The following is a 15,168-nucleotide window of genomic DNA, read 5'->3' on the forward strand; positions in this document are numbered from 1 at the left end:
GGGGTGAACCGTGAGTCACCCAAGAAAAGATATACATACTGTAATTAGTCCGAGCCCGACTGGGGGAGACTAATTGTCAAAAGGGGATCTGAACCCGACTGAGGGTGGTGCAGGGTGCAGAGTGAATCACCCGACTTGAATACTTGCAAAGGAACCTTTCCATTTGTTTGCTAGATCAGGCCCTCTGGATCTAGAGGCTTTTGCTAACTTAAGAGACTTGGGCATAGAAGGCCCTGCTGTTTATAATAGAACTGTGTCCTTGTGCCGAAGAAGCCCAAGAGTGTGCTATGCTTGAGTGAACCTCCCTGTCCCGTGCTGAAAACGTGGGAGGCCATCGACCTGAACATCTTGACTTACCATTTTGTAAACCCTTCTTTCTTTTTCATGAACATTTCCCCACACAATTTATTTATTTATTTATTTCATTTTTAAAGCACGCAAACCACCCAGAGGCATTGAGGTGCTTTTGCAGGTACAGGTCAAGTAAGCATACTATGTCATACAGTTTACAGATTACATAAGTGATGAGAACAATAGATCAATTGCGTAGAAGAGAAATAATAACATGCATGTTTGTGAGCAGAGTGCTGATAATGTGTGCATGTCTGTCGTATGAGTGGGTGGGGTAGCTGGTTAGGAAAAGAGCTTTGTTTTAAGAGCTTTGCGAAAGATCCAGTATGATTTCTCTGCCCTGAGGGAGGTTGGGAGGTTGTTTCAAGGTTTTGCAGCAACGTAGGGGAAGCTTGAACCTCCTGCTTTGCATCTCTTGATATTGAGCACGACTTGGCTGTCCGTGTAGGGAGATCTGGTGGGTCTAGTAGAGTGTGCTTTAGTGATTCTGTTTGTGAGGTGGGGGAAGCTGTGTTGGACAAGCACTTGTGGGTGATGGACAGAGTTTTAAATCTGATGCACTCATGGACGGGGAGCCAGTGTGTTTCTCTTCTAGCTTTAGAGATGCGTTCTCTTTTTGGGATGTGGAGGGCCGCTTGCAAGGCATTGTTTTGGAATACTTGTAATCTTTGAATATTTCTCACTGAGGTGCCTGTGAAGAGGACATTACAGTAGTCAATCTTAGAGCCAATGATAGCGTGGGCAATTATGAGGCAGGTTATTTTTTGTTACGAAGGGTCTGGCTGCATTAATGACCTTGGTGGAGTAGGCTGAAGAGGAGTCAATGGCACTTACTTGCCTGGACATGGTGAGTGAGGCGTCAATGTAAACTCCTATGGTCTTTTACGGTTGTTGAGAACGGAATTGTGCAGTTGTCAAACTTGAAAGCGGTGTACTGTTTGTCAAGGGACTTGAAAGCATTTGGAAAGCCGAAGATTAAGATTTCTGTCTTATCGCTGTTGAGGCACAGGTGGTTTCCTGCCAATCCATGCCTGTATGGTTGAGTAGATGTTGAGGGAGGTGGAGTTGGCTGTGTAGCTGCCTGATAGTGGATGCAAGATTTGCATGTCATTGGCTGTTAGGGAGAATTCTCCAGAATGGCTAATTTCCCTTACCTACTGAGTCCCTCAGCAGCTTTCCTGAATTTCTAGGATTTTATTTTTTCACCTGGTAAGAGTGTGAACCTTTTTTTCCACTCTTACATGTGCTTTGCCATGTGTGTTTAACATTTTTGTGTTCATAGACTGTGGAGCCTCACCTACTCCACAGGCATCATCTTTTTACTGTGTGTTACACAGCACTTTCAGTGCAGTGACACAGGGTTGTCTTTTAGACTTCCCAACTAAGACTCCATTTTCTGGGACTGACTACTGTCTCCCAGAACATATAAAGTTCCCCTAACTTTATTAGCCTCTGTCAAACCACAGACCCAGTACAAACCATCTTACATGGAGTACTGGAAAGGGTTAATACTTACCCCTTTTGTCTGATTCTCTTGGAGCATTGTTTCGCTCCCCTTTCATCAAGACTTGGCTGCTGGCAGTGGTAACTACCCTATTTTTCCTACCGCTGTTATCTTAAAAAACCTTAGTAGTGTTTTAGGCTATCTTGGTAGCCTCGAACTTAAACCCGATAGACCATATATGTTTTATTACGGTTCCGGCTGCGTTTCTTCTCCATTTCTTTTGGTAAAAGTATTTCTCGTGTTTACTCTGCGTGCCAAACCAGGTTTGGTTTCTTTGTTCCCCGTCTTTTGTGGGCTTCTATGCGCCTGTATGTCTGGGGAGGACAGGATGTGAGTGAGGGGTTTAGGACTCCCTGCACAGGGTCTCCTTGGAGACCCAGGTCGCACTCTGAAATGATTGGCTGTGGTGACTGACCCAGCAGGACAGCCACCCTGCTGTGTGATTGACAGCCAGGCTGTGTGAATGGGGAAAACTGCATAAAAAGCAGGTCTCTAGGTCTGGAAAGGCAGAGTCGCCACTCAAACAAAAGAACCAATGAGGAGCTGATGGAAGAGGACCCCTACCACAACTGAACCACCTGTTGAAGCACTGCTGCAGGTCCGAATCCTCGAACTCCAACGACAGAGAAGATCCTCCAGGAATCTTCTTCCCCTGAGCTGGTGGGACCAACCAGTTCGCCCAAACCAGGACTCCCGCCTCTAGTCGAATTTGCTGTGCAGAGCTACAGTGGGCCGGATAGCCAGGAAGGTCAGACCCTGCTTGGGTTTTAAGGAGCGCACCTTTTATTTGTTGCTTTGCTCTGCTGCTGGTTTCTTCCCTGGGTAGTGCAGGACCCTCCAGTTTTCCTACTTCGTGTCAGTGCAACAGTCGCTTCAGGAACCGTGAGCCTGCAGGAGCTACCAGGAACGTCCGCCTCAGCTACAGCTTCTTCTCCATTGAAAGGAACTGTTCAAATCCAGTTTTGTTCATTTCGTACAGCCGCAGTGAAAGTGTGTGAAATCTTTCTCCAATCCAAGGGCTCGTCCTCCTCTACTCTTTAAAGGAGGAAGATGAGCAAGACAGAGTTTCCTTTGTCTCCAATCTCCTCAAGCTGATTCTTTAAGTCAAGAAGGGAAGATTCAGTTCCATGGCCTGGGTGGAAGTCGGATTGACGCATCCTTAGAGTTTGCAGAACAGCGAATGTTGTGCGGGGGCAAGTGGCCAGTTTGAGGTGGCAAGATAACCCATAGGTACTTTGCTGACTGACTACTCGCGGTTGCTATTTGCCCTGCAATTGCAGTTTTTGTTGGCAATCGTGTATGAGTGTTTCCAGGCGAAGGGTGTGCTTGCTGAGGGTGCTGGTGTGAGGCAGCGGGATGGATGGGTGGCAGGACACGCATAGATGTGGCTTTCTAAGCACCAAAGCATTGATGGTACGCTATGAGGGGCAGCAATACTGTTAAGCAGCAGAGATTCATTCATTCATTCACTTGTAAATTAGCAGTAACGATTGGCAATAGCTTTTTTAGTATAGGCCCTTTTATTTTGATGAGACTCCACTAGGACTGCATTATTATTATTTGATGGTCGTCGCTTGCTCCCATCTGTAGATTAAGTATTAGATAGGCGTTGATCACACCCTTGATAAGGTTCAGTAAACACCCTTGAACTGTGGTCACTTGTGTCTGTCTTACTTTGATACCATGCATTTCTTAGACTTCATTCCTCTAGTGGTTACAGCTTTGCTTCACTCCTCTAACAGTTGCAGCTTTGCTTTGCTCCTCTAACAGTCACAGCGTTGCTACACTCCTCTAGTAGTCACACCTTTGCTTTTGTCCTCTAACAGTCACAGATTTGCTTTGCTCCTCTAACAGTCACAGCTTTGCTTTGCTCCTCTAGTAGTCACAGCTTTGTTACACTCCTCTAGCAGTTACAGCTTTTCTTCACTCCTCTAACAGTCACAGCTTTGCTCCTCTAGTAGTCACATCTTTGCTCCACTCCTCTAACAGCCACAGCTTTGCTATGCTCCTCTAAGAGCCACAGCTTTGCTACACTCCTCTAGTACTCACATCTTTGCTTTGCTCCTTTAGCAGTCACAGCTTTTCTACACTCCTCTAGTATTCATAGCTTTGCTTTGCTTCTCTAGTAGTCCCAGCTTTGTTACACTCCTCAAGTAGTCACAGCTTTGCTTCACTCCTCTAACAGTCACATCTTTGCTCCACTCCTCTAACAGCCACAGCTTTTCTGTGCTCCTCTTATATTCACAGCTTTGCTACACTCCTCTAGTACTCACATCTTTGCTTTGCTCCTCTAGCAGTCACAGCTTTGCTACACTCTTCTAGTATTCATAGCTTTGCTTTGCTCCTCTAGCAGTCGCAGCTTTGCCACACTCCTCTAGTATTCACAGCTTTGCTCTAGTAGTCACAGCTGTGTATCGCTACTCTACTAGCCACAGATTTGATTCACTCCTATAGTAGTCACAAAGTTGGGTCACTCATCTACTAGTCACCACTTTACCTCGCTCCTCTACCAGTCACCACTTTGCTTTGCTCCTCTACTAGTTGCATCTTTGCTTAGCTTCTCTAGTAGTCACCGCTTCTCTTTGCTCCTCAAGTTGTCACAAATTTTATTTGCTCCTCTAGTAGTCACAGCTTTGTTTGGTTCTGTGGTAGCAACAGCTTTGCTTCAATCCTCTAGTAGTCGTGGACTTATTTTGCTCCACTGGAAGTCACACCATTGTTTCACTTCTCTAGTACTCACAGCTTTGCTTCGCTCCTGTACTAGCCACAGCTTTGCTTAACAGCTTAGGCACAGCTTTGTTGATCCCCTCTACTAGTCACAGCTTTGTTGAGCCCCTATAGTAGTCACAGCTTTGCTTGACTCCTCTACTAGCCACAGCTTTGCTTCACTCCTCTACTAGTCACAGCTATGTTTTGGTTCTGTGGTAGCAACAGCTTTGCTTCAATCCTCTAGTAGTCGTGGACTTATTTTGCTTCACTGGAAGTCACACCATTGTTTCACTTCTCTAATAGTCACAGCTTTGCTTCGCTCCTCTACTAGCCACAGCTTTGTTGATCCCCTCTACTAGCCACAGCTTTGCTTCACTCCTCTACTAGTCACAGCTTTGTTGAGCCCCTCTACTAGCCACAGCTTTGCTTCACTCATCTACTAGTCACAGCTTTGTTGAGCCCCTCTAGTAGTCACAGCTTTGTTTCATTCCACTAGTAGTCACAGCTTTGCTTCGTTCCTCTAGTACCCACAGCTTTGTTACACTCATTTCAGCATTACAGCTTTGCATTGCTCTGTACTAGCCACAGATTGGCTTTGCTTCTCAGGTAGTCACAGCTTTGTTTCACTTCTCTAGCAGTCACATCTTTGTTTTGGTGCTCTACTAGCCACAAATGTGCCTCTGTGCCCAGTATATTCCTTGACTCCTTGTCTTCCCAGTTCTAGCCCTCCTTTTAGTCTCCCCCCTTTGTCTCTGTGCCCAGGCTCTGCCTCTATGCCCAGTATATTCCTTGACTCCCTGTCTGCCCATTTCTGTCCAACCTCTCAGTGCCCCCCCTTTGTCTCTATGCCAAGGCTCTGCCTCTATGGTCCAGTATATTCTGCCTCTATGCCCAGGCTCTGCCTCTATGCTGGGTATATTTCTTAACTCCCTGTCTGCCTGGTTCTATCCCTCCTGTCAGTCCCCCCCTTTGTCTCTGTGCCCAGGCTCTGCCTCTATGCCCAGTATATTCCTTGACTCCCCGGCTGTCCGTTTCTGTCCCTCCTCTCAGTCTCCCCCCCTTTGACTCTATGCCAAGATTCTGCCACTATGCCCAGTGTATTCTTTGACTCCCTGTCTGCCAGATTCTATCCCTCCTCTCAGTCTCCCCCCCTTTTTCTCTGTGCCCAGGCGCTGCCTCTATGCCGAAGTATATTCTGCCTCTATGCCAAGACTCTGGCTCTATGCCCAGTATATTTCTTTACTCCCTTCTGCCCGGTTCTATCCCTCCTCCCAGTCTCCCCCCTTTGTCTTTGTGCCCAGGTGCTGTTCTTTGACTTCCCTGTCTGCCAGATTCTATCCCTCCTCTCAGTCTCCCCCCCTTTGTCTCTGTGCCCAGGCGCTGCCTCTATGCCGAAGTATATTCTGCCTCTATGCCAAGACTCTGGCTCTATGCCCAGTATATTTCTTTACTCCCTTCTGCCCGGTTCTATCCCTCATCCCAGTGCCCCCCCTTTGTCTTTGTGCTCAGGTGCTGCCTCTATGGCAAGCATATTCCTTGACACCCTGTCTGCCCGGTTCTACCCCTCCTCTCAGTTTCCCCCCTTTCGCTCTATGTCTATGCTCTGCCTCTATGCCCAGGCTCTGCCTCTATGCCCAGTATATTTCCTTTTTTAATAAACTTGATTTTTCAGCTGACGATTACAGCACATCAGTGGCATAATACAGAGTTCATCATACATACATTGGAATGATATAACCTTAGCAATGTTCAATCACCATTGGGTACATATAGTTTAGCTACTGGAGCAGTCTGACTCTTTATCCGAGTGTTCCTGGTTTGCATTTAGGTATCTCCTGAAGGGACCCCATACGTCCTTTGGTCTGCACGTAGCGGATACCCCTTTAATGTAGTACTCCTCGCTTTCATGTACATAACTCAGATCTCTAAGCCACGCTTGATAGATAGGGGCGCTTTTAGCCTTCCAATTTTTGAGTATAAGTCTCTTGGCCACTGCCCCTACCACCGAAAAAGAGTCTGCAGGTTTTAATTGGCACCTTACCTATATCCCCCAATAAGTGTTTCAATGAGGTAGCTGGAATGTGTGTGTCCAACATGTCACTAAATACTGTGGCTACTTCTTCCCAGAAGTGTCTGATCGGGGGGGGGGGGCATTCCCAATACGTATGTATTGAATTCGCTGCTGGGGCGTAACATTATGGGCAACATGCTTGTTTTGTGGGGTCGAATTTGGAGGCTTTATAGGGGTTATATGCAAATGATTCAGTATTTTGAACTGAATTAATCTGAAGTTGGCAAATAGGGAGCTAGATAATGGAGTAAGAATATCCCATTGTGGGTTTTCTATTGTGGTATTCAAGTCACGTTCCCATTTTGACTTCATTATGTTTTTGGATGGAGTGTGCAGCCTTATACAGCGTGGATATGTTTCCTGAGAATCCCTCCTGCGACATAATGTCAGATAGGAACTGCTGTGGGGCGGCTCATTTGGGAGTGACGGCCATTTATTTCTGCATGCAGCCTTTAGCCTGTGATACTCTCGTGCTGTGGTGAGGTCTTTCCCCACCTTTCCCTGAACCTCCTCCAGCGACACAAACCTCCCTCCCGGATATAGGTCTCCCAGCTGCATCTCTTTCCCCGGGTCCCATTTCCTCTGTAACGCTGTGTCTAATGTGAGACCTACGTCTGGTTAAATCCACAACTCTGCAGAATAGTTTTGCCCAGGCTTGCACTGTTGAGTTAAGTGGGTCTACCTCATCCAAGTTTCTTGTAGGTTTGGCAAATATCATAGATCGCAGATTTAAGGGGGCAGCCACGAAGTGTGCAGAGTAATAGTAAAGTAGGAAATCCGGGGCCGCTAGTCCTCCCATTTCATATTTTTTGGGTACATTTTGGGGCCACTGAAGTCTCACTGTGCCCCCAACCCCATAGAAAGTTAGAGGCTATCCTCTGTAGTTTATCAAAGAATTGTCGGCCTGGCCAAATTGGAATGTTGCTAAATAGATAAATCAATTTAGGTACCACCACCATTTTGAATAGTGCTATCCCACCATACGTGGAAATTGGGGGTTTATTCCAGATGCTCAACGTTAGTTCGAGCAAAGTTAGGTGTGGTTCATCATTTGTTGAATATAATGTGAAAACATAAAAATGATATGAGGCCAGGAAGTCCAAAAAGAAACACACCAACACAGGTTACAAAGAACATACAAGTGCTTTATTTAAAAGCTACAACAGTTACCAAAGTCAATTGACAAACGGATAGCTATTCGGCTATCAGAGTAACGTAACGAACTTCAACGAAGGTTCGATGCATTAGAGAGAGAGACCGTACATTGGAATACTTGGGCTTTTTATACTCTTTATCCAGCCCTTGGCCAACCCCCTCGCGGGTTAACCATTCTAGGGATCGGGCCTATGGGTTCCTAGCCAGGTCAATCCTATAATATATGCATTTTGATTAGTTTCGCTGATATAGTTGTACATTTACACATAGGTCAACAATAGGACAAGGTCTCAGTTCGAGACCCCGACAAGTGGCCTGCAGGCATATTAATTATTCGTGTGTACGGAGGTCACAACGGCGAGAATCTTACTCAGAATGTCATTCGGCCTCCATTTTGATGTTCAGGGTGACTTCCATATTACAAGAGAACCTAAAATGGTGGCCTAATCCAAGATGGCGACTTACATTACTTTCTCTAAGGTCAAAACCTTGCCGCAGAGTTTGTTCGCATATGATGTTTAGACAACTTGGCGTAGGCCAATACACATACACTTGCTGCGATAGGAGGCATAATATTGTTTCAATTCCGACAAAAAGGTGCGTCTATCTGTTGACATGATAGTGCCTAGGTATTGCGTTGAGTCCGTGGACCAGCGGAACTGGGCAGTGGCTTGTGATTGTGTTGTGGCCTGTGTCAATGGGATTATTTCCGATTTAGTTTGATTAAGATTATATCCTGAGAACTTTGCAAATTCATTAATCTCTGGGTCTCTTATGTAGAGCATGGTGTCATCTGCATATAGTGAGATTAATTGAGGGGGACCCCCGATATGAATGCCCCTCCATGCGTGCTTGTGCCGCAGCCTTGCCCCAAAGCCTTCTATGGTGAATGCAAAGATGAGGGGAGATAAGGGGCAGCCCTGTCGTGTGCCTCGCTGAAGTGTGAACTCTGGAGAAAGGGTTTGGTTGGTTCTAATCTTGGCCTTAGGGTCATTGTACAGTAGTCGTACATAACTCAGGAAATCCTGGCTGAAACCCATCTTTCTCAGTGTGGCATACATGTAGCTCCAGGATACAGAGTCGAAAGCTTTCTCTGCATTAAGTGCAACTGCCACTGGTTTGGCTTTGGGGTCAAGTTGTGAATTGATGCTGAAATATGTACAGAGATTCAGAGCAGTGGAACGTGTGGGGATAAATCCAGATTTATCTGGATATACTAATTTATTCATATGGGGGTAGTAGATGATTGGCTATTGCTTTGGCAAATATTTTGGTGTCTACATTGATCAGGGATAGGGGGCGATATCACGTGGGTTCCTGGGGGGGTTTGAGCGGCTTGATCAGGACTGTTATTATGGCCTTTCTCATGGAGATCGGAAGTGTCCCGGTTACCGTGGCCTCCTCCCACACTTCCAGCAGCCTTGGAGTAAGTTCGGGGGCAAAGATTGTATATAGGTGTGCAGGGACACCATCAGATCCTGGAGATTTCCCCCCTTGTAGTTCCTTAATAGCTTGACTTAGTTCCTCTATGGTTATGGGAAGATCTAGTGTCTCTCTATCAACCGGTTCCAGTTCGGGTATGCGGTACAAGTCCATGTTCATCCGGAGTTGCTAGATCTGTGTTTGCATAAAGACTTTTATAAAATTCTAAGAATACAGCATTCACTTTACAGACTTCTGTGTGTGTTGTTCTGTCTGGGCCAGTTATCCCTGTGATCTGCCTCACTCCCTGTTCTGCTTTGAGGAGGTTAGCAAGGGATCTGCTTGCCTTGTTTGCCTCTCCGTATTTTCTGGCCCTTATCGGCTGCATCATATACCGTACTTCATGCTCTGCTAGGGATCTGAATGTAGATAATTGGTCCTGTAGTGATTGCAATGTGTCCCTCTCCGGTCTGTGCGCATGTGCGTTCTCTAGGGCTTTTAGTGTGTGCACGGTTTCGTTCAGTTATTTCCTTATTTCTCTAAGTGTACCTTGTGCTCGTGATATCAGATGGCCCCATAGCCAAACCTTAAAGGTTTCCCATACCGTGGATACCAAACCCACCGACCTAGTATTGCGGTTAAAGTAGTCTGGTATGTCTTCCCGTAGTGGTTCTATTACTGACTCGTCTTTCAGTAATCCTGGGGGCATTCTCCAACTACGTGAATTTTGGAGTGTGATTAGTAGCAGCAGACCCAGGAGGACTGGAGAGTGGTCCAAAAATATGCGGGGGAGTATGGCACACTCACTCATGCTCAGTATGTATTCGGGGGAACAAAGCCAATAGTCGATACAGGAGCTGGTTCCGTGTAAGTGTAAATGAAACATATACTCTTGCTGGTTGGGATGTAGCCCCCGCCAAGCTTCTAAAAGGGGCAATGTGGACATGGGCTGCAGTATGGTCTGTGCCAACTTAGTGTGATCTCTGTGGCCTGTAGACGACCTGTCTATCGATGGGTTTAGGATCGTATTCAGATCGCCTCACCATATTACTCTAGTCTCCCCCACCGGTGCGATCAATGACAGAATTCAGAGGTAGAACTTGGGGGAATCAATGTTAGGGCTGTAGGTATTAATTAAAATCAATTCTTGGTCACATATTGACCCCCAGATTATCACATATCTTCCTTCCTCGTCCACCTTTGATCTGGATATTCTGAATCTGACACGTTGATGCACCACTGTTAGGACTCCTCTAGCTTGTGAGAAGTAGTCTGTAATGATTCGTATTTGGCCCCAATTTCGTGCAAATGGTTCTGTCACTATTCTGACTGCATGTGTTTCTTGTGGGAAAAGAATGTCGATCTTATGTCTGTTAGCATAGGCTAAGATTTTCCTAGCTTTTAAGGGATTCGCCAAACCTCTGACATTCCAGGTCAAGAGTCTAATACCCTGGGTTGTCCTGGGTGTAGCCATTTGTGTCTTGTTTCATCATATTGCTTGGTTTTATAGGTTTGATCCAAACTCTTGTGAGATGTGATTTCATCAGACTTTAGAAATAAACTGGGTTCCCCCCAACTTCCCCACTTTGAACTTATGTTATGGTTATATGCACCATGCTTAACTGAACCCCCCATTTTCTCCACCCCTCAGGTAACTGGCCACACCTGTCCCTCCCTCCCCACCCTCACCATCCCCTCAACCTTTGCAACTGTGGGTGGCTCTGTATGGTCGATACCATGTTGTGTGATCCGTCCGCTATTGGGAGCTGTTGCGCTAGCTGTTAGCGGGTCGGGTGTCTGTGTATTATAGACGTCTACCATCTCCACCAGTACTGTTCATGTTTCAGGCTGTGTCTGCAGGCCCTTACTGTTTGGAGGTTGAGGGATGTTTTGATCTATGTACCCCATGGCTTTGCATGGCTTCCTCGGCATCTCGAGGAAGTGCGCTCTTCCAGAGTGTTGTAGCCGGAGCTTCGCTGGGAACAGCATTGTATAGGTCACGGACCTTGCACTAAGGGCTTTTTTAACCCGGTCAAATGTGCGACGAGCTGCCTGTACTCCGCTGGAGAAATCAGGATATATATGAATCCGAGCGGAGTCCTATGAGAGCGTGCCATTTTATCTAGCGAGTCAGAGGTTAAGGTCCCTGTCTCGTTAATTAAGCATGTGTGTGATGATCGTTCACGGTGGTGCCCCTGGTTTGGGTGGGGCGAGGGATCTGTGGGCTCTTTTGACAAGGAATTGCTGGGAGAATTGGGCTTCTGGTACCATTGTGCATATCGCCTCTTCCACAAAGTTCTCCATCGGTATACTCAGGGGTCTCTCGGCTATTCCCGCCACTGTCATTTCTACGTGATCTTCATTCAAGATCCTCACATTTGGCTTGGACCAGTTTCAGACTTTTCTTGATGTTCTCAATGTCTTTGTTTTGTATAGCCAATGTATCTTCCAGTGCTACAACTCTGGTCTCTGCCTCCGTAACTCTAGTGTTGACTTTCTGCAGATCTGCTTTGATTGATGATATATTATTGCCAATGTCGTCTAGCCTACTATTGACTGCCGCAAATCGAGCCTGTAGCACCGTCATGTAGGGGTATGTGTTGCTCTCACCTGGCGTTGGGCTGTTGTATGGGCTCCTCTGTGGGACCCTCGCTCCTTCTTCGCACATGTTTGAGCTTGTATAAGAGTCCATCAGGACTTTTTTGTTTCCTTTATTACCCCTTGTCATGACAGAGGTGCCTCTCGATTGTTTGCAAATCCCACACCTCAATGGAGCCTCATATGTGGGGTTAATTCAAGCCGATTCCAGGGTGCTTGGCTCCCTTATTTCAGCACTTTGATAAATGAGCGTGGCTCTCTCCCCAGTGCTGGCACTCTCGGGTGTAAATGCCTGTCAAGTCTTGTATTCTGAGCAGGGACGCCTGGTATGTTTGGGTTCCTTGGGAAAGCTATATCCGTGTTAGCAGGGCTGCTGGAAGGCTCTGTTCCTAGTTCAAGTATGCACTGCAGGTAGTTTGTCCATATGTTTGTGCTGCTGCGACCTAGTGTTCACAGGCCTGATTTCTGGGTGTCAAATCGACCCCTCGGCACGGACGGTCTTTCCCCCTCCATAATGAACCATTTGTTTCCACAAATAGTGAATAATTTGTGGCTGTGCACTGCAACTGACCCAGGACAGTGCCTGTTGCTCTAATTTCACGAGGTGCAGGCCATGGGTGCACGCGATCCCTCTCTGCCTGTGCTTTCTCCGTGTTCATGGGACCGCGTCTCTTTAATGGCGGTTCAACGCACTTGTCCTGGGCCTGCCCCTCTCTTTCCGCTTTCGCCACTGTTGTGCGCTGGCATCAACAGTCTCGAGCCAATGTTCCTATGGACTCGGGTTTGTGGTCTCCCACCGTCACTATTCTGGGGGAGTGCGTATCATTAGTGCCAGCAATGCTCTGACATACCTGATTAATGTTGATTCTCGTGTCTTTATGGGGTGCTAGTGTTCTCAGCGCCCACAGTATTCTGGCAACGGGAGGGACTGTCACCACGCTCCTAGTGTATTCACGGCTCGCTGCAGCTCACCTTCCCGATGGATGTTAGGCGGGACACTGATTTCTCACGCCTCTTGTCACACAGTGAGTCTGGGCCCAGGCTTCCACTCACCCGCTTACCAGTTTATGCCTTCCAGGTTTGCCAGGCACGATGCGCCGTGTTTTGTAGACCTGCACTCTCTCGGGTTGGGTGGCTTGGCGGGTTCACTACAGTGTTGCAGCCAGGAGGCGGGTCGGGCGCTCGCCTCCCTCATTTCCCGCCACTTCTCCTCGCAGGGTGCCCAAAGCTTCGGCAGTGTTTTTATAGGGCATTACACTTCGGGGCCATTAATATGCAGTTCCTTCGATGCCCCACGCCTTCCAACACCCGAATCTGGCCAAGTCTTCCGTCGAGCACATCCCGATCCGCAGGATTTTTGATACAGGATTTATATTTTAGTGCAGCTCTTAAACAAGGCGGCCATTTTAGTTGACATCCAACAGCGCCCCCCCATAACCAGTATATTTCCTAACTCCCTGTCTGCCCGGCTCTATCCCTCCTCTCAGTCCCCTCTTTGTCTCTATGCCCAGGCTCTGCCTGTATGCCCAGTTAGTTCTGCCTCTATGCCCAGTAAGGTCTGCCTCTATGCCCAGTATATATATATATATTCCACATTTGCATCTGTTAAGTGGCAGGTTATACAGAAATGAGCTGCGTTTGGGAATTTTGTCCCTCTACACCTCTACTCCAGGAGGTAATCACATCTTAAGGAGCTGTGTGAACATGGTGCATGCTATTCTTCAGGTGAACACTTGCTAGTCCATGAAAGCTCCTCTACTGCCTGTTCCTTGCATGTGGCATCAGTGGTGCTGGGATGCCGGCCTGTGCCATGTGCTCCGATTGGGTCAACAGTCAGCAATGATGCAGAGGCTCTTCCTTCACTGTGATTGGTATATGGCAAGTTCCTTGACACACATTTAAAAAGGCGGTAAATTTGGTCGCCCAAAAGTTAGTTGTAGGGGTAAAATAAATATGTGTGTAGGAGGATGAGGAGGAGGTGGGGCAGGAGTGGAGGTTAGTGGACATGGGGCCATTCCCCCATTAAAAGAGAAACCAGAATAAGTTGGAACAAATTTAAGTAAATCAAATTTACCTCTTTCAAATATGTGTAAAGAAAATAATACAGAACCGCCGGATTATCTTAACACATATCTCTCATTTATACCCTGCAGGGTCGGGACAAATTATTTTATTCGAAGCCCCTCCCCAGAAGACCTTCATGAATGATTCCAGACAGAGATGGACCCCGCGCCCCTTACATCTTGCTACCATGAGAGAGAAGATGGCCCCTGTGCTACTGGCATCGCGTTACCACAAAGCTTTTGTGCAACCAGAGATACTGCTTTGCCATAATACCTGATTGTGATCTTGAGAAAGTGCATGGAAATAAATAAAAGAAGCACTTCTGTGTGTCTGTGAATTCTTTCTGTTCAGGTGGGAATCCTCAAAAGAGACGAGGCTCTGCCTGTGGGTGATAGGTAAACTTTACTTATTGTTGTTTCTACCTCTATGAGCTCACGGCCCTTTAGGAAAGTGCATATTTAATGGATGGGATCACACCGAATAACCTAATAACTGAACCAACTGCTTTATTAACAATTATCTAAAACAGGGAGTTTACAACAAACATCACCGGACATACGCTCAGGCTCTCGGCGATCTTTACAGAAAATACAATCGTTATACCAGAAATACTTCAGAGGTGACGTCATATTACGTGGCACTATTAACAAACCTATCAAGGGTTGGATTGGCTAAGGGGAAAATCTTAGTATACTTTTCACTAGGAGCTAGGATTGTGATTGGCTGTCCAATATTAGGTGGACAACATATGCCTACCTCTAAGACATGTCATCTTCAGAAACATTAGATACACAGTTTCTCATTGGTCTTCAAACTAGAAGGTCCTTCATTACATGGACTAATACAATTGGTTGGCATGCTTGTGCCAGGTCTGGAACATTCAGTTCACTTAGCAGCATGTAAGCTCAGATGAAGATGCAAGGAGATGGGGCATGACACTTCCCCACCACGCAATTAACCCAGCATCCCTCATCGCTCATGCCTTCTGCCATGAAGATTTTCTTTGTACTTGGCCTTGCAAAGTATCCTTACCTTGAGAATGCACGAGGACCCATGTGCAAGGAGATGGGGCATGACACTACCCCACCACCCAATCTGCCCAGCATCCCTCATCGCCTATGCCTTCTGCCATGAACATTTTCTTTCTACTTGTCCTTGCAAAGTATCCTTGCCTTGAGAATGCACGGGGACCCAGGTGCAAGGAGATGGGGCATGACACTTCCCCACCACGCAATTAACCCAGCATCCCTCATCGCCCATGCCTTCTGCTATTTTCTTTGTACTTGTCCTTGCA

General features: G+C 46.8%; 1 protein-coding gene across 1 annotated transcript in view; it reads left to right on the plus strand.

The window, feature by feature from the left end:
- The window catches only part of LOC138510868 (avidin-like), a 364,525-nt gene extending 350,328 nt beyond the window's left edge, over nucleotides 1–14,197 (plus strand). The window contains exon 4 of the mRNA XM_069626528.1: nucleotides 13,964–14,197. Within this exon, the coding sequence (XP_069482629.1) occupies nucleotides 13,964–14,018 (55 nt within the window). The 3' untranslated portion in view covers nucleotides 14,019–14,197. The remainder of the gene's footprint in view (nucleotides 1–13,963) is intronic.
- Nucleotides 14,198–15,168: the final 971 nt, after the last annotated feature.

This window comes from Ambystoma mexicanum, chromosome 6p, assembly GCF_040938575.1.
Source record: "Ambystoma mexicanum isolate Mex_15411 chromosome 6p, UKY_AmexF1_1, whole genome shotgun sequence".
Taxonomy (NCBI): domain Eukaryota; kingdom Metazoa; phylum Chordata; class Amphibia; order Caudata; family Ambystomatidae; genus Ambystoma; species Ambystoma mexicanum.